General features: G+C 41.9%; 1 protein-coding gene across 1 annotated transcript in view; it reads right to left on the bottom strand.

Annotated features, from left to right (window-relative positions):
• The window catches only part of doc2a (double C2-like domains, alpha), a gene marked incomplete in the record, with an annotated part of 60,102 nt that overhangs the window by 19,910 nt on the left and 20,727 nt on the right, over positions 1-19,465 (bottom strand). The window contains 4 exon segments of the mRNA XM_029727135.1: positions 2,712-2,823; positions 3,089-3,163; positions 3,757-3,836; positions 4,409-4,740. Of these exon segments, the coding sequence (XP_029582995.1) occupies positions 2,712-2,823; positions 3,089-3,163; positions 3,757-3,836; positions 4,409-4,736 (595 nt within the window).

The following is a 19,465-nucleotide window of genomic DNA, read 5'->3' as shown; positions in this document are numbered from 1 at the left end:
GAAATAAGACAGAAGTGATGGATGGATTCAGGGAAGGAGTGAGGGAGAGAGAGAGAGAAAGCGACAGAGGGGGTGGGGGGGGATCATGTTCAGACTGGGATGGACCTCTGTGTGACAGTTTGATGCAGAAGAGGAATCAGCCCAGAATGAAATGCAAATGTATTATTTATTAATGGGATGAGAATGGAATTGGCAACTCTTTGAGGTGGGCCTGTTCAAAGGGCAATGTGTTGCTCAAGTTCAAACCAGCACTCACTCTCCCAGAACGATACCTGAACATATACACACACACACACACACACACACACATACATGTGCACGTACACACAAGCATGCGAACACACACACACACACACACATACACACACACACAGAGCTCGAGAGATAAACCACTAAATTACTTTCTCACTCTCGCTTTCATGACAAAAAAATGGCCCAACCCCAGCAAAGTTTTAAAGGTCGGCCGGGAATCAGGTGTTGCCTAGGGATACGGATAATTTGCAGTGTGTTGTGGGCACACACAGGTAATTTACCGTGGTTAATCACGGGATGAACCGGAGTGCAGCAGTGTTCCGCTCTTCTCCTTAGGAGAAGCCTCCGAGTGGCTCTGAGAGTGCCATAACGTAATTCAAGAGGATATTACCACGGGCGACAGGCGGAATTATTCTGGCTAAATATACCACACACTGTCTTGCATCCCAAACGGCACCCTACTTCCTTCAGTGCACTACCTTTGACCAGAGCCCTAAGGGCGCTGGCCAAAAGTAGTGCACTATATAGGGAATAAGGTGCCATTTGCGATGCAGCCACTGTCGAAGCCGTTGACAGGAAGAGACGTATTTTCAGAGAAACAACACTTGCTTGCTAGATAAGGCAAGTGCGCGCGCGCACACACGCATACACACTGCCTTCACTGCCTGAATTTTGTTCATTTCAAATTGAAATATGTATGGTCACAGAGCTTAATGTTAATGTGTTTCCGTTGTGTTTCTTTGTTTATATATTTGTGTTTTAAACACCAACACTTTCATATCATTGCCAAAGGTAAATGTCAATGTGTTCCTCTTGTCCTTATGTAATTGAGCTAGCCTATATATTATGTGGGGTGAATTCGGAAAGAGTGGGACATCATATAAACTGGGACAGCTTAATCCTGACGTATTTATTTCTTGGTCTGACGAGAGAAAATCGAAATGATTGTTACTAAGCCCTTGCAGAGAAACCACAGAATCAAAATCACATAGCTTCATTGGTGTGACGTCACAGACGGGGGCACGGCAAGCTTCACACAGGAAGCGCAGCCTGCGAAGCACACGGTAAGATCAGTGACATCACTTTTTTCTGTTTTAAGGTTATAAAGATGTGCCAAACTGTGATGTAAACGTGCGTACTAGGTATTAGTGCATCAAAATATATAAAAAATAAGTTGCCAATATTATGTTTCAATTTAGTAATTCATTAATTTATTTAGTTGTCCCCTTTACCAACTACAGAGCTAAAGTAGGACAGCATGGAGTAGCTAAAGTGGGACAATCTTATAGGCTTTTCCAATGGAGGAAAGAGATCCCAATTTAGGGAACCCCCTGTACTTAGGTTGGGCAGGACTGGTTCTTGTAGTACTATATCCAGAGATATTAGAGAAAGGAGAAGATAGGAATCCCAATGGGCAGTGAATGGAGGATTGTATAACACCCCACCCAGCAGTCTATCAACCAATCGCGTTCACGTTGACATGCTGTGTCCCGCAGTTGCTAAGCTAATCGTCACGCAATCCCTTCTCAAAGTCAGAGTATGAGTCGAGAAACCCGCCTATTTTCCTCAAAAGTACGCAATGCCACAATTCCAAAGCTCTACGCTATTACAGAGATCAAGGTAATTATCTCACATCTCGGAAAAGATTTGTAATGTTGTACTTTTTGTTCACGAAATTCATGCTAATGTTGGGTTTTTGAGCTAGCGCCCATTGACTCCCATTCACTCCTTCAAGGAGAGCCGTCCTTGTCTCAGAATAGCCCAGAATGCACTGCACAGCAAACTGACCCATTGACGACGCATGGGCAACGTACACAGTGAGCGTTAAGAGAATTCCAATGGAGTGTCCCATCGCCTCAAAAGTATCTCTGCTATATCCTGTAATTTTTTTTATTGTAGTACTGTTGTTTGGGTGAATTCTGAAAAAGTGGCCAACTTTTTTGCATTTTCAATCACGGCCTTGTGATTGTTAACTTGTTTAAACGTTTTGGCTCACATCGGCCACAGAGAGCGAGATCACACAGACATCTTGAAAAACAGGGACTTTCACGCAAGGCACAGTGTTATATTCCTCAAAGCGAGCATAAAAGGCATTTTGGGAGTTCTCGTGGCTGTGTTTCCTTTTGTAATCAGTTATCGTCTGCGAGCCCTGCCACATACGACGAGCGTCGGTGCCGGTGTAATAGGATTCCACCTTCCTCCTGTATTGTCCTTTTGCATCTTTGATGTCTCGTCAGAGGTCGTAGCGGGCTTTCTTGTATGCGTCAATATCCGTATCCCATTCCTTGTAAGTGGTAACTAGACATTGTCTACGCACTTATCGATGAAGCCCTTGACTGTTGTGGTAAACTCCTTAATGCTGTCAAATGAATCCTAGAACATCCCAGTCTGTACATACGACTGAAATGTATGTATGCATGCACACACACGCACACACGCACGCATGCGCACGCACACACACCTGAGTGTCTTTCTATGCATGTCCTCTTCTGTGATCCCAACATAGGTAAGCATTTCATTCCACACCGGATTCAGAGTATTCCGCACTATCTTTGTCTTCAACTTGTTAGCCTGAAAGAGAGAGACCGTGAATAGAGAGAGAGATGCAGAGAGAGAGAGAGAGAGAGAGAGAGGGAGAGAGAGACAGAGAGAGAAATAAAGGAATGAAGGAAAGATTTTAATTTTTTGAAAAGAGAGGAAGGGAAACAGTATTCTGTAGTGTCAACAAAATGTATCAATAGAGTTCAGAGACATTGACTCCATTCTAACACATTAGAGGGGAAGACAACATACCTGAACCTGTATCAGTATCAGATCCCATAATTACATGACTCACCTTGCAGGCCCCGGGAAGAAGGTGCAGTTTGACATAGGGGTCTGCTAGGCCATTAAAATCCATAGGCTTCAGACCCTGAAAAGAGGAAAGGCAGACAAGAAAACAGAGCAAGAAAGAAAGAAAGAAAAAGAGAGGCTTAACAAAGAAAGAGGGCCAAGAGGCAGACAAACATGAAGGCTGCTTCTGAAATGGCACCCAATTCCCCATTCATGTCAATGGGACCATTCAACTCCACATTAAAGTTAGTCAGAAGTCAAGCTGAGTCTAATTAGCTCCCTTTCATTTGGGATGATTGAGGCCTGCATATTTTAGGGTGAACTATCCCTTTAATGCTCCCCTATGATTGCCTTCATTCATTTACTTTACTAGACCCTCTTTTTCTGGAATGGAATGCAAAAAATCTACAAATGTGTGATGGCAGGGTAAGTGACATCCATGGATGCCGGAGCGGCCCAATCCCAAATCGACCCCTAGACCCTGCGCCCTATGCACTTCTGGAGATCTGAGAGGATTTGATTGGTATCAGAGGGCACGATGGAGCCATTAACATATATCTTGCATCTGTCACATTCTCTCAGATCTCCAAAAGTGCATAGGACGCAGGGTTTAGGGCTTGATTTGGGATTGGGCTGAAGGGCAGATAGGAAATGAGTGAACAGTGAGGTTACCTTGGCCCTGAGGATAGTGCAGTGTAGCTTACTGGAGGCTCGCTCGTACCACAAATCAAACTCCAGTGTTCCCAAAGCAGCTGTATAGGAGACAACCAGTGGAATGGTTAAAAACCAGGAGCATGTGTCAGAAACAAACACCACCACTCCTACATGTCCTGCACTTGTGAAAACCCCCATATCAATGACCTAGGGTGGGTGAGTCACATAAATAATACAACTCGGCAGCAAAAGTAGGCAAGGTACCTTTATCAGTGAACCAATCAATCAATCAACCAATCAATCCGTCAGTCAATCAATAGTGTCCAGCCATGTTTGATGTGACAATGACCATAGGAGTTGGCAAGACAGTACACACCGATCTTGGACCAGGCTATTGCAACATACCTGTCACAATGGAAGCCACAGAATGGACTCACAGAAGGCTTTGAAGCCAACCAATGACTGTATAAAAGGACAGCACACTGACTTCCACAATCTGAAAGTACACACATGCTAAAGACATTACATATAGATGTCACAACAGAGTACATCAATGAAACACTATGCGTTTATATGGGATGTAAATCACGTTTATGCGTGCACACACACACACCACACCCACCCCCACAGACACAAACACAGTCAACAACACGCCAAACCCTGGACTCACTGAAGTCGTCACTGTCAGAACTGTTGATCTCCACAGACGTGTCCATGCTGCTCTGTAACGACAAAGACCCGCCCCCTCCCATCGCCCCCGGCAGCAATGGCGTCAAGAGTCCTCCCCTACCGCCACCCCCCATCCCGCTGGCCGCGCCCCCAGGACTGAGGACTAATGGGGAGCCAGTGGGTTTGGGGGAGAGGGGCTCAGAGGTGGGGGACAGGCGGGGGAAGTAGGCAGAGATTGTTCTGATAGGTCGGATGGGGCCGGGGCAGACGTCAATGGCCATGTGTTCCTGGATGGTGATGCTGAGTTTCTTTCCTTTACGCAACGTCATAGAGCTGAAATGGAGAGGGAGGGGGGAGAGGGGGATGGCGGGGGAGGGAGGGGGTGAGAGAGGAATGTGGGGAGAGAGATAGGGGATGAAAGAGAAGAGTGGGGAGAATGGGAAGGGAGTGACAGAGGGTGAGGAAGAGCAAAGTACAGAGGAGAGAGGGAGAATGAGAGAGAGAAGTGGGAAGAGAGAGAGGAAACAAGAGAGGAGTGTGGGAAGAGAGAAAGGGGATGGCAGTGAGAAGAGTTGGAGAGAAGGAGATGAGAGAGCGGAGTGTGTGGAGAGAGGGGGTGGATCAGAGTGGGGGGAGAGAGAAGAGTGTATTTCATTAAAGACAATTAGACTGTGTCTGTTAAATATGCTTAACATGGTTTCAAGGTCCAAACTGGTGTTTCAAGCAACACAATTCATGGAAATAATTGGCCTTTGCTGTGATGGGCTAGAGACTGATACATTTTAACTAGCGCGCACACACACACACACACACACACACACACACACACACACACACACACACACACACACACACACACACACACACACACACACACACACACACACACACACACACACAGAGACAGGCACAGACACAAACCCACACGGTTGTCAACACACATCAGGTCGTCCAGCATCAGTCTGTCAAGTATCAGAGCGGTCGGCATGGCAGGAGAGTGACAGAAGACAGGAGACGTGTCATAGTGACTAGTAGAGAGCGAGAGAGACAGAGACAGGGGAGCACTGCCAATGAAGACATTTCTACACTACAACCACTAATGATGACATCACCACACTAACGATAACATAATGCCACTTTAATAATGTTTACATATCTTACATTACTCATATCACATGTATATACTGTATTTTATACCATCTATTGCGCCGCTCGGCCTTCGCTTACATGTACATATTCTCATTCACCCCTTTAGATTTGTGTGTATTAGGTAGTTGTTGGGGAATTGTTAGATTACTTGTTAGATATTACTGCACTGTCGGAACTAGAAGCACAAGCATTTCATTACACTCGCATTAACATTTGCTAACCATGTGTACAGTGAGGGAAAAAAGTATTTGATCCCCTGCTGATTTTGTACGTTTGCCCACTGACAAAGAAATTATCAGTCTATAATTTTAATGGTAGGTTTATTTCAACAGTGAGAGACAGAATAACAACAAAAAAATCCAGAAAAACACATGTCAAATATGTTATAAATTGATTTGCATTTTAATGAGGGAAATAAGTATTTGACCCCTCTGCAAAACATGACTTAGTACTTGGTGGCAAAACCCTTGTTGGCAATCACAGAGGTCAGACATTTCTTGTAGTTGGCCACCAGGTTTGCACACATCTCAGGAGGGATTTTGTCCCACTCCTCTTTGCAGATCTTCTCCAAGTCATTAAGGTTTCGAGGCTGACGTTTGGCAACTCGAACCTTCAGCTCCCTCCACAGATTTCTATTGTATTAAGGTCTGGAGACTGGCTAGGCCACTCCAGGACCTTAATGTGCTTCTTCTTGAGCCACTCCTTTGTTGCCTTGGCCGTGTGTTTTGGGTCATTGTCATGCTGGAATACCCATCCACGACCCATTTTCAATGCTCTGGCTGAGGGAAGGAGGTTTTCACCCAAGATTTGACGGTACATGGCCCCGTCCATCGTCCCTTTGATGCGGTGAAGTTGTCCTGTCCCCTTAGCAGAAAAACACCCCCAAAGCATAATGTTTCCACCTCCATGTTTGACGGTGGAGATGGTGTTCTTAGGGTCATAGGCAGCATTCCTCTTCCTCCAAACACGGCGAGTTGAGTTGATGCCAAAGAGCTCCATTTTGGTCTCATCTGACCACAACACTTTCACCCAGTTGTCCTCTGAATCATTCAGATGTTCATTGGCAAACTCAGACGGGCATGTATGTGTGCTTTCTTGAGCAGGGGGACCTTGCGGGCGCTGCAGGATTTCAGTCCTTCACGGCATAGTGTGTTACCAATTGTTTTCTTGGTGACTATGGTCCCAGCTACCTTGAGATCATTGACAAGATCCTCCCGTGTAGTTCTGGGCTGATTCCTCACCGTTCTCATGATCATTGCAACTCCACGAGGTGAGATCTTGCATGGAGCCCCAGGCCGAGGGAGATTGACAGTTCTTTTGTGTTTCTTCCATTTGTGAATAATCACACCAACTGTTATCACCTTCTCACCAAGCTGCTTGGCGATGGTCTTGTAGCCCACTCCAGCCTTGTGTAGGTCTACAATCTTGTCCCTGACATCCTTGGAGAGCTCTTTGGTCTTGGCCATGGTGGAGAGTTTGGAATCTGATTGATTGCTTCTGTGGACAGGTGTCTTTTTTACAGGTAACAAGCTGCGGTTAGGAGCACTCCCATTAAGATTGTGCTCCTAATCTCAGCTCGTTACCTGTATAAAAGACACCTGGGAGCCAGAAATCTTTATGATTGAGAGGGGGTCAAATACTTATTTCCCTCATTAAAATGCAAATCAATTTATAACATTTTTGACATGCGTTTTTCTGGATTTTTTTAGTTGTTATTCTGTCTCTCACTGTTCAAATAAACCTACCATTAAAATTATAGACTGATCATTTCTTTGTCAGTGGGCAAACGTACAAAATCAGCAGGGGATCAAATACTTTTTTCCCTCACTGTATGTGACAAATAACATTTGATTTGATTTGATTTTGAGTTGACATTACCACTCTAATGATGTCATTACCACACTAATGTAAGAATGACATCACCACACTAATGCTATCCTCACCACACCACAGCCATTAATTATAACATCACCACACTAATAATGACAACCCCGCATTCATTTTATTTATTCATTTTTTACTTTTTTAAATGCTTTATTCATAATACAAAAATCAACAACTTACATTGCTACATCAAACATGTCTAACAAAACAAAACACAGTTATTAACAAGAAAATACTAAAACATTCAAACATATCTATAAAATAATACAAAAAGAAAAAAAATTCTAGTGCAAATGTTTTCACTCTGAAAAAATCTCATTATAAGGATTCAGGAAGATGTTATTCTTGTTGTTATTCACTAGGGATAATGTCTTAACAAGATAATTAAATTCTATCAAAAATATGTGTAATTTTGGTCTAATTCTGGAATTTTAGTTTGTGTATAAAGTATATGGCAACAAGAATAAAACAATTCACAATCATTTCAATGGTCTTGTTGTCATTGCAATAGTAACATATTATATCCTTCATGTCAAAAACATGGGTAGTGTTCATCATGGTGAATAAGTATTCTGCAAGGTTTTCCCAAAATTCTGACACAAATTTACATTCAAAGAACAAGTGAGTCAGATTCTCAGATTCTCACAGAAAATGCAGATATCATCAATAGCCACAAATTTGGACAACATAGAATTACATGAATATATCTTATGAAGAATTTTAAAGTGCACTTCCTTAAATTTGTTTGGTATACAATATTTGTAAGGCCTTAACCAAGCTTTTTTCCAGACAATGTCAGGAATAAGCATGTTCCATGTTTCCTCTAGGCGTAAGTTGGTTCTGTGAATGTAGAATTAGTCTTATATATTTTTTACAACAAGATTTCTCAGGTAAGCCCACACCTTCCAAACTGAGTTCTGGATAAGCTTTGTGATCATTACCAAAGCTAAGATGAGTTTTCATTAGTGTAGTTAGACCACTGGGAACGGCTTTGATCACAGAAATAAACTCTCTGAAAGCTATTGGAAATTCATTCAATGTTATAAATTGTTCATATGTAAGAATATTACCCCTGTTGTCAAAAACATCAAGAACAAAGTGAATATTCCTGTCATGCCAGCTGGGGTAGAACAATGACTTATTCCTTACAGTTATGTCTGAATTATTCCACAAAAGAGCTTTATGTGGGGAAAAATTGTGCAGGAAACATTTTCTATGCCATTAAAACTTGTAGGTGAAATCTAGCCAATTTATTGGGTAATCTTTCAGTAAAAATGGAAGACCTACCAACTTATTAAACACATTATTTGGAATGAAATAGCATATTGAATCAGTATTGATCAAACATCTTTTCACCCAGTTGATTTTGAACGTGTTACGTGAACAAAATCCCACAGAGCCTTCAGCTCCTTTATTAGAGAGCACTGACTTTTTTTTGTTTGTGAGACTTATTTTTCCAGTCAAGAAAGGTCTTGTCGATCTCTTTACAATTAGAGGGATTCACAAATAAAGATAATGAGGGGTACACAAAGCGAGACAGTCCCTCTGCCTTGGACAGAAGTACTCTCCCAAGTATAGAAAGATCCCTTTATAGCCAATTATGAAATATCTTTTTTGTTTTCTTAATTTTAGGAGAGAAATTCATATGCTGTCTGACTAAGTGTTTTTTTTTTACAGATGTATTCCTAAATATTTAACACAGTCCTTTACAGGAATATTTTTTATTTCTTTATCATCAGAGTCAAATAAACATAAGATTTCACATTTAGAAACATTCGGTTTTAATCCTGATGCAATAGAAAATGCAGTTATAGCATTAAGGGCATGGTCGACATGGTCTTTGTCTCTTAAAAAAAGAGTAGCATCATCAGCCAGTTGGGAAATTTTGATTTCTTTGTTAAAAATGGTTAAGCCATACAGATTTGCATTATTCAGAATATCTAGAGATAGAAGTTCCACAACCAAAATGAATAAAAATGACGAAATTGGGCATCCCTGTTGTACACTTCTGTTGATACTGAATCTTTTGGATGTATTAAGGTTTAGTAACACAGAACTATTTATATCTTTGTAAAACATGCGAATGACTTTGATAACATTTTCACCGAAGCCAAACGGTTTAAGTGACCTAAAGAGAAATTAATGTTCAATTGTGTCAAAGGCTTTACAGAAGTCCAAAAATAAGACAACCGCATCTGAGTCAATTGCATCTGAATAATCTAGAAGGTCCAAGACTAAACGAATGTTAGAGTTTATGTGACGGCCCTTCATAAATCCTGTTTGAGTCTTGTTTATAACGGTATCTATCATTTTCTTTAATCTTTTGGCATAAACCAGAGAAATCAATTTGTAATCAATATTTAATAAAGTAATTGGTCTCCAATTGTCAATGAGAGAAGGGTCTTTATCGGGCTTCGGAATCAGCGAAATAAGGTCCCACACTAATGATGTCATCACCACATCAATGATGACATCACCACATTACACCACACTCACCACACTAATCATGACATCACCACATTAAAGCACTGCTAAATGATGGCTTTACCACACTAATGATGACAGCACCACACTAATGATGACATTCCACACTAATGATAACTGTCGTGGATTAGGTTCCTAGATTCTAAAAGCATTCTATAGACACCAAAATACAGGTTGGTTCCATACGTGTTTCCATCAGTGAGATGAGAGGTTGCTGATCCAGATAAATTAGATTTATTACTCACAAATGTCTGTTGTTTGTCACACATATTCCAGGTTGATAAGTGGTCAAATAAAGCATTGCAATCCAGATAGGGTTTGACAGGTTCCAAGTAATATTAATGGTAAAAAGGTAAAATCCCAAAGTGCAGCAGGCAAATTAAATCCAAATGAAATGGTAGAAAACTGTAATTCCGCATGGCGTCTTCCTATATCACGTGCAATAACGTGGCCATGTTACCCATAAGCCTTAATGCTACTCCTCCTAGCAAACCCACGTGTCCACTAGGTTTCACATTAGCGACCATAAAAGGCTTTCCATATAAAGTGTTTCCCATAATGCTAAGTTTCCATACAACAATAAGTATCTTCCATATAGTTTTTATCCAATAGTAAATATTTCAGAAATAAACCAAAATAAGTTCTGTACATTTTCTTTCAACACACAAAATGGTTCTAACAATGAAGTCACCATATAGAACCTCTAATTACATTATCTAACCTTGGTTTCATATAGGAAACTGTACACAATACAGTAGCTAGCTGCATAACGGAGATCTTTGCCATATCTACCATATGTTGTCATCAAGGTCTTACCATCCTGGCCAACAACAATACACTCTTTTTTACTGTGACTGCAACACACGTTGTCTGTATACTGTATAGAGACTTGACTCCTCGCAGGCATTCTTCTATACAGAAATCCGCAGGTAGAGAACTAGCACTCCAAAAACGTAGTCTAATTATGTGACATAAAAATCCAGATTATACCTTACTCCCCCCAAGCAACATTTAGTTCTACAATCTCCATCATCTCCCAACAACAACTGATCCTCAGGCGCCCATGACGTGGACGTCGATTAAGACAGCCCCCAGTACCTCTCTGATTCATAGAGGTTGAGTTAAATGCGGAAGACACATTACAGTTGAATGCAATCAGTTGTCACTGACTAGGTATCCCCCTTTCCCTTTCTCTCTCAGTGTGTAGAGAGATGGAGATTGATAAAGTATATTAAGCAGCACTTTGCACTTCGCAGGGCTCCACCACTTGTCACTAGATCGGTTCTGTGAATCTCATTCGAGTTTGATTCTGGACCAACGTTCTTGTCTTCATCGTTCGTATTTTGATATTGTCTGTGGGCTGTGCTGTCACACTGATACGTATACGAGCGTGGTTAAATGACAGCGGGTGTCGAATGAATGTGCGTGTGTGTGTGTGTGTGTCTGCATGCGTGTGTGCGTGCACGTGCACGTGTATGTGCATGCATGCATGTATGTATGTGTGTGTGTGTGTGCATGCATTCATGTGCGTATGTGTGTGTGTTTATATCAAAGTAGGGGGCTGAAGAAGAGGAGTACATTGGAAGCCATTATAAGTAGAGTTGCCTGCTGAGCCGGAACAGTGTGCAGTGTTATGATATGAGAAACCATTAAAAACTAGCAGAAATCATCCACCTATAATAGATACCTTATTACAAAGACAATTTGATAGGCAGAGCACCTTATCACAGACAGTAATACTACTATAATAATCATAGCTGTGAGAAATAAGGATCCCAAGTTCATTTCACTGCAGTAAGAATGAATCACCATCCTTTTGAGGTGACTAATCATGGAAGGAGCACTAACTAGAACAGTCCACTCCTGATAGGCCTCTCTTCCAAAGATTTTAGAGAAAGCTGTTGCTCAGTAGATTACTTCCTTCCCGGATTCGAAATAGCACATTAGAAACTCTCCAATCTGGGCCTCCAGAGTGGCGCAGTGGTCTAAGGCACTGCATCGCAGTGCTAGCTATGCCACTAGAGATCCTGGTTTGAGTCGAGGCTCTGTCGCACCTGGCCGCGACCGGGAGACCCATGGGGTGGAGCACAATTGGCCCAGCATCGTCCGGGTTAGGGGAGGGCTTGGCCGGCCGGGATATCCTTGTCCCGTCATGCTCTAGCAACTCCTGTGGCGGGCCGGGTGCCTGCACGCTGACACGGTCGCCAGGTGTACAGTGTTTCCTCTGACACATTGGTGCGGCTGGCTTCCGGGTTAAGTGTGCATTGTGTCAAGAAGGAGTGCGGCTTGGTTGGGTTGTGTTTTGGAGGACGCACAGCTCTCGACCTTTGCCTCTCCTGAGTCCGTATGTGAGTTGCAGTGATGGGACAAGACTGTAACTACCAATTAGATACCATGAAAAAGGGATAAAATAAAAAAGAAACCTTCCAATCTGGATTTAGAACAAGTGCGCTGAGACTGTACTTGTGAAAGTTGTAAATGATGTACTGCTGACCGGGACCATGTTCTGTTCTCATTCTTTTAGATTGAAGCTTTAAATGGATCACACCGTTCTCGTTAAGAAGCTGGACAACTTGGTTGGACTCTGAGGTTTTTAACTTGTTATGAATTTGTGCAACTGGGTTAGAAATAATCTGAACGTTCCAAAGTTGAATTTGGCGTTCCACAAGTCTTTGTGCATGGACCCCTATTGTTTTCCTTATACAGTGCCTTCGGAGAGCATTCAGACCCCTTGACTTTTTCCACATTTTGTTACGTTGCAGCCTTATTCTAAAATTTATTAAATAAAACATTTTCCTCAGCAATCTACACACAATAAACCATTATGAAAAAGTGAAAAAAGATTTTTTGAAGAAAATCGAATACAATTCTTTTTTTTATATAAAATATTTACATAAGTATTCAGACCCTTTCCTACAGTGGGGGGAAAAAGTATTTGATCCCCTGCTGATTTTGTACGTTTTCCCACTGATAAAGAAAGGATCAGTCTATAATTTTAATGGTAGGTTTATTTGAACAGTGAGAGACAGAAGAACAACAAAAATATCCAGAAAAACGCATGTCAAAAATGTTATAAATTGATTTGCATTTTAATGAGGGAAATAAGTATTTGACCCCCTCTCAATCATAAAGATTTCTGGCTCCCAGGTGTCTTTTATACAGGTAACGAGCTGAGATTAGGAGCACACTCTTAAAGGGAGTGCTCCTAACCGCAGCTTGTTACCTGTAAAAAAGACACCTGTCCACAGAAGCAATCAATCAATCAGATTCCAAACTCTCCACCATGGCCAAGACCAAAGAGCTCTCCAAGGATGTCAGGGACAAGATTGTAGACCTACACAAGGCTGGAATGGGCTACAAGACCATCGCCAAGCAGCTTGGTGAGAAGGTGACAACATTTGGTGCGATTATTCGCAAATGGAAGAAACACAAAAGAACTGTCAATCTCCCTCGGCCTGGGGCTCCATGCAAGATCTCACCTCGTGGGGTTGCAATGATCAGGAGAACAGTCAGGAATCAGCCCAGAACTACACGGGAGGATCTTGTCAATTATCTCAAGACAGGTGGGACCATAGTCACCAAGAAAACAATTGGTAACACACTATGCCATGAAGGACTGAAATCCTGCAGCGCCCGCAAGGTCCCCCTGCTCAAGAATATATATACATGCCCGTCTGAAGTTTTCCAATGAACATCTGAATGATTCAGAGGACAACTGGTGAAAGTGTTGTGGTCAGATGAGACCAAAATGGAGCTCTTTGGCATCAACTCAACTCGCTGTGTTTGGAGGACGAGGAATGCTGCCTATGACCCTAAGAACACCATCTCCACCGTCAAACATGGAGGTGGAAACATTATGCTTTGGGGGTGTTTTTCTGCTAAGGGGACAGGACAACTTCACCGCATCAAAGGGACGATGGACGGGGCCATGTACCGTCAAATCTTGGGTAAGAACCTCCTTCCCTCAGTCAGGGCATTGAAAATGGGTCGTGGATGGGTATTCCAGCATGACAATGACCCAAAACACACGGCCAAGGCAACAAAGGAGGGGCTCAAGAAGAAGCACATTAAGGTCCTGGAGTGGCCTAGCCAGTCTCCAGACCTTAATCCCATAGAAAATCTGTGGAGGGAGCTGAAGGTTTGAGTTGCCAAACGTCAGCCTCGAAACCTTAATGACTTGGAGAAGATCTGCAAAGAGGAGTGGGACAAAATCCCTCCTGAGATGTGTGCAAACCTGGTGGCCAACTACAAGAAAGGGTTTTGCCACCAAGTACTAAGTCATGTTTTGCAGAGGGGTCAAATACTTATTTCCCTCATTAAAATGCAAATAATTTTATAACATTTTTGACATGCGTTTTTCTGGATTTTTTTGTTGTTATTCTGTCTCTCATCAAATAAACCTACCATTAAAATGATAGACTGATCATTTCTTTGTAAGTGGGCAAACGTACAAAATCAACAGGGGATCAAATACTTTTTTCCCCCACTGTATGAGACTCGAAATTGAGCTCAGCTGCATTCTGCAAAAGAAATTCTGCAGCATTGAAGGTCCCCAAGAACACAGTGGCCTCCATCATTCTTAAATGGAAGAAGTTTGGAACCACCAAGACTCTTCCTAGAGCTGGCTGCCTGGCCAAACTGAGCAATCGGGGGAGAAGGGCCTTGGTCAGGGAGGTGACCAAGAACCCGATGGTCACTCCAGAGTTTCTCTGTGGAGATAGGAGAACCTTCCAGAAGGACAACCATCTCTGCAGCACTCCACCAATCAGGCCTTTATGGTAGAGTGGCCAGACGGAAGCCACTCCTCAGTAAATGGCACATGACAACACGCTTGGAGTTTGCCAAAAGGCACCTAAAGACTCTCAGACCATGAGAAACATGATTCTCTGGTCTGGTGAAACCAAGACTGAACTCTTTCATCTGAATGCCAAGCATCACGTCTGGAGGAAACCTGGTATCATCCCTACGGTGAAGCATGGTGGTGGCAAAATTATGCTGTGGGGATGTTTTTTCAGCGGCAGAGACTGGGAGACTAGTCAGGATCGAGGCAAAGATGAACGGAGCAAAGTACAGAGAGATCCTTGATGAAAACATGCTCCAGAGCGCTCAGGACCTCAGACTGGGGGCGAAGGTTCACCTTCCAACAGGACAATGACCCTAAGCACACAGCCAAGTCAATGCAGGAGTGGCTTCGGGACAAGTCTCTGAATGTCCTTGAGTGGCCCAGTCAGATCCCGGACTTGAACCTGATCAAACATCTCTGGAGAGACCTGAAAATAGCTGTGCAGCAACTCTCCACATCCAACCTGACAGAGCTTGAGAGGATTTGCCGAGAATAGTAGGAGAAACTCCCCAAATATAGGTGTGCCAAGCTTGTAGCATCATACCCAAGAAGACTCAATGCTGTAATCACTGTCAAAGGTGCTTCAACAAAGTACTGAGTAAAGGGTCTGAATACTTACGTAAATGTAGATTTTTAATCAATTTGCAAAAATGGCTAAAAACCTGTTTTTGCTTTGTCATTATGAGGTATTGTGTGTAGATTCACAATTTTTTAATATTTTTTTAATCAATTTTAGAATAAGGCTGTAACGTAACAAAATATGAAAAAGTCAATGGGTCTGAATACTTTCCGTAGGCACTGTACATGTTACCACTTGGAAATGTTATACGCATACATGCCATGCATGTTCACTGTTATGCAGATGATATTCAAATAATTGCAAAATGCAATATCCACAAATGTACACAAAAAAAAGTATCATATGTGTGTAAAATATTACTATAATCAGATATTTTCATAGATTTTAGATGTGTATGTTTTTTTTGTTGTTGTTGCCAAATGGTATATATCCATTGTTTTGCTGGATTTGAATGTTTCTGTCCTGCATATTTGACTGTGATACGTGGTAAGTCACTCTGGATAAGAGCATCTGATAAATGACTAAAATGTCAAATGCAAATATTTTACATACAGATCTCATATTACTGTATTGAAGGATGTTTTTCAAACATGTTTTAAATATTGATGTCACAAATGTATCATTTGTACATTTCCTTATTAAAAACGTAGTTATTTGTTACATTTGACTGTGTAAAACCTAGCAGTACTACTTATTTCTCTGTGATTGAGGATATACAGTATAGCATTTAGCAACAAAAAAATATGATTTGTTTCTCTGAAATAACAACATCAAGTAATAGATTGTAAACAAATACATGTCTGTCATTTAACAACCCCATTCCATGATTATATTGTGGAAAAACACACCAATGTCTTTCAACATTTATTTAAACAATAAAAGTTAATTTACAAACATTTCTGAAAATGGATATATAGTGTTTTGGAATGAAGCTCTTCAATTGTACTTATCTTTTAATCCATAAAAAACTTTGATGGCGGCTCGCCTCGTGCCATGCATCGAGGAGGTTAAGCATTGGATGGCAACAAAACATAGATTATGCTTATTGGTAATAAGAGACTTACCAATAAGATTTCTGATTTTACTCTTGATGTTGACGGTTGCCTTATTAAACCAAAATGTATTTTAATGACCCTAATCTTACCTTTGACAATCACTTAAAACACATTTCCAAGAAAGCATATAACCTCAGAAACATTTCTACAATCAAACGGGAACTTACTGAAAAACCGGTCTATGCATTTGTGTCATCACGGTTAGATTTAACACGCTCCTGTCTAGTTTCTCTAGTTCCTCAATTCAAATCCTGCAAATTTGACAGAATACTGCTGGCCGTATTTTAACCAAACCTAGAAAGTATGAGCACATCGCTCCAGTTTTTGGTGTAGAGCCAAGCGCAGAGCAGCGCATTCTCCACCAGAGCCCCACAGGTATGGAACTACTTCTATCATGTAAGAGGGGCAGACACAGTCAAAGTTTTTAAATCACCTTTGAAAACACACCTTTTTAGCATGGCCTTCAAACTGTGATTTTACTGTTACTTAGCGTTTCCTTTAAATCATCGACTTCACTATTATTTTATATATTTTTATTCATTTCAATTGGATTGTTGCCGTCTGTTTTATGCTCCTTTATTAATCTCCTTCATTCTTCCTGAATAATTATTTGTTTTACTGTAAAGTGTGTTGCCATATTAAATGCATTAAATAAAGATTTATTTTATTTGATAAGTGCACCTTGGAAAAGTGCACAATCTGTTTAAGTGCACTACAGTTTTCAAGTCCTAACTAAACTACCTTCTTTTTAGAAACTGCACACTGTCACGACACTCCAAAACAGCGTTTAAGCTATCAAGGCCAGGATTCAATCAAAGGTGTGTTGTCAACAAGCACGTTGCACTTTAAAGGTCATTTGCTTGAGCCGACATCTGCAGTATTTACCACGAATGTCTGGGAAATTACAATGCGCCGTTGAATGAATTCCGGCCCTAGAGTCTGTCTAGAGTCGATTTAAGGAGCTGTTGGATGAGGGAAATCACAGATGAAACTAGAGAATAACTCATCTCAATGAGAATCCGATGAACAGCGCAACAAACTGTTGCTCTGTAATATCCATATCAACGGGAGAGCATTGACAATGCAACACTAATGTGCTCAATGCTAGAGAGAGAGAGAGACCAGTGGTAGTTCCCAAAACTTTTCTACAGGGGTTAAAATACACCACCATTTATTTTTTAAACCTGATTTAATGGTGTTAAGAATTCAGGACAGAGGACCAACACTTTAACTAGTTCCCTTGAACGCAGCTTCCTAGCAACCCAACAAGCACCAGTTGCTACTAATTGCCAGTCAGCCTCCACACATGTCCTCACTCTCCATAATCCCCACTGCCACCCTACTTTAACTTGACCAAACAAACATTCCTCCTCTTGTTCTGCAGTGCATGTCGCACCTTGCTCAGAGTAGCTACTCTGCAATTGAGGGAACTTGCGCGCTATCAGAGTGTGTACCAAGAGAGAACTGAAGGTTTTCCGTTGTGACGGGAGTAGAACAGAGTTGATTTTTGGGGTTGTTTTTCTGTGTGGCCACTGCTCATGCTCTCAAAATGTTGGCGCCCGGGGAAGACACATTTCCGAGGTGAGCAGGATGATTATGAGATGGAGTTATGTCGGGATGCCACCGGGCCTCAAGCAAAGTTGGGAGAAGAGGAATATTGGGACGGGTACACAGAAAGGTGGATTTATGAGGAGGGGAGGAAGAGGTCGAAGAGAATGAGGAAAGCAGAGGTTGGATATGAATTTGAGGAAGATGGCAATTTAAATGGGATGGGGTGTTGAAGAAGATTGGTGTCAAGTGCAAACAGAGTGAGCCATGCGCCAGACCAAGTTCTAGAGGTAAAATGGAAGTGAATCAGTGTGAGTTAAGTGAGCTGGAAGGTGTGGTGAAGAGCTCGGAACCTGAGCCTGGCATCAATTGACATGATAAAGAAGAATCTGTTCATGTAGGAGTGACATTTTGGGAGAAAGTGAATCCTTTCCTTTTGGTGGATCCATTTGTGGATTCAGGATGGGTGGGAAAGGAGTTGGGTGCAGTTAAATCAGTGAAGGTAACCTGTAGTGGACTTGTGATATTTGTTTGTTTCTTCTGACCAAAGGGGCGGGCGCTTCATGTCACGCAACTTGGGTCAAGATCTGTTTCTTGCTTTGCTCTTAGGAACAGGGCACCATTGAAATGAGTGGTTTCTTGGGTAGCGTTAAGTATGGAGGTGTAGCAATCGAAGCTGAAGATTCCTGGTGTTTGTGATGCCCGCCGTTTGGTGCGATGTAGACCCGGTGGTGAAATCGAGGAGTAACTGTCAGTCATTTTGAGTCTGAGTCTTTACCCGACAAAATCATGTTAGGATATATCAGTTATCCTGTTAGAGCTTTTGTTCTGAATCCACTATGCTGTTTCAGGTGCAACGTTTATGGTCATGTTGCAGCAGTGTGTAAGAGGGAGATTCCAAGATGTTCGAAGTGTGCAGGAGGGCATGAGATAGAGGATTGTGTATTTTCGGTGGATAAAGTTGTGTCAACTGTAGGGGTGCCCATGTTGCTGGGAATCGGAAGTGTCCGGTGGGAGAGAGGCAAGTTGAGGTGGCTAGTCTGAGTAGTGCAGAAGGTGTCGTATGCTGAGGCAGTGAAGAAAGCAGAGGATGGGTCAAGGCTGAGGGATCCTGAGAGGATCCCTGTGAGTAGTAGATCTCTGCCAGCACAGAGCGATAGGCCAACGAGTGATATATGCTTCAGTAAGGTTGGCTTCATAGCGTTCATAGCATTGGTTATCAACTGTGCCGCAGAAATGGAACATAAATTACAGAAAATAGATGTGTTGGCAGCAGCAGAGAAGTATTTGGGTATACAACATTTTACTTCGGAAGAGTTACATTGGTGGTGTTGATTGGCATGGTGCAGGAGCTGATAGGGTCAAAGTAGTGGAATGGAGTAGTAGGTTTTTAAGTGTAGGGTTAGTTGGAAGTATGTTTTTTGTTATTTTATTTTAAAAAATATATATATTTTCGATCACAAAGTATAATGGCTAATATTATAGTTGGGGGCGGTAATACAACATATTGGATGC

Source organism: Salmo trutta, chromosome 32 (genome assembly GCF_901001165.1).
Source record: "Salmo trutta chromosome 32, fSalTru1.1, whole genome shotgun sequence".
Taxonomy (NCBI): domain Eukaryota; kingdom Metazoa; phylum Chordata; class Actinopteri; order Salmoniformes; family Salmonidae; genus Salmo; species Salmo trutta.
The sequence above is the reverse complement of the archived record's forward strand: the minus strand, read 5'-3'. Positions and strand labels throughout refer to the sequence as shown.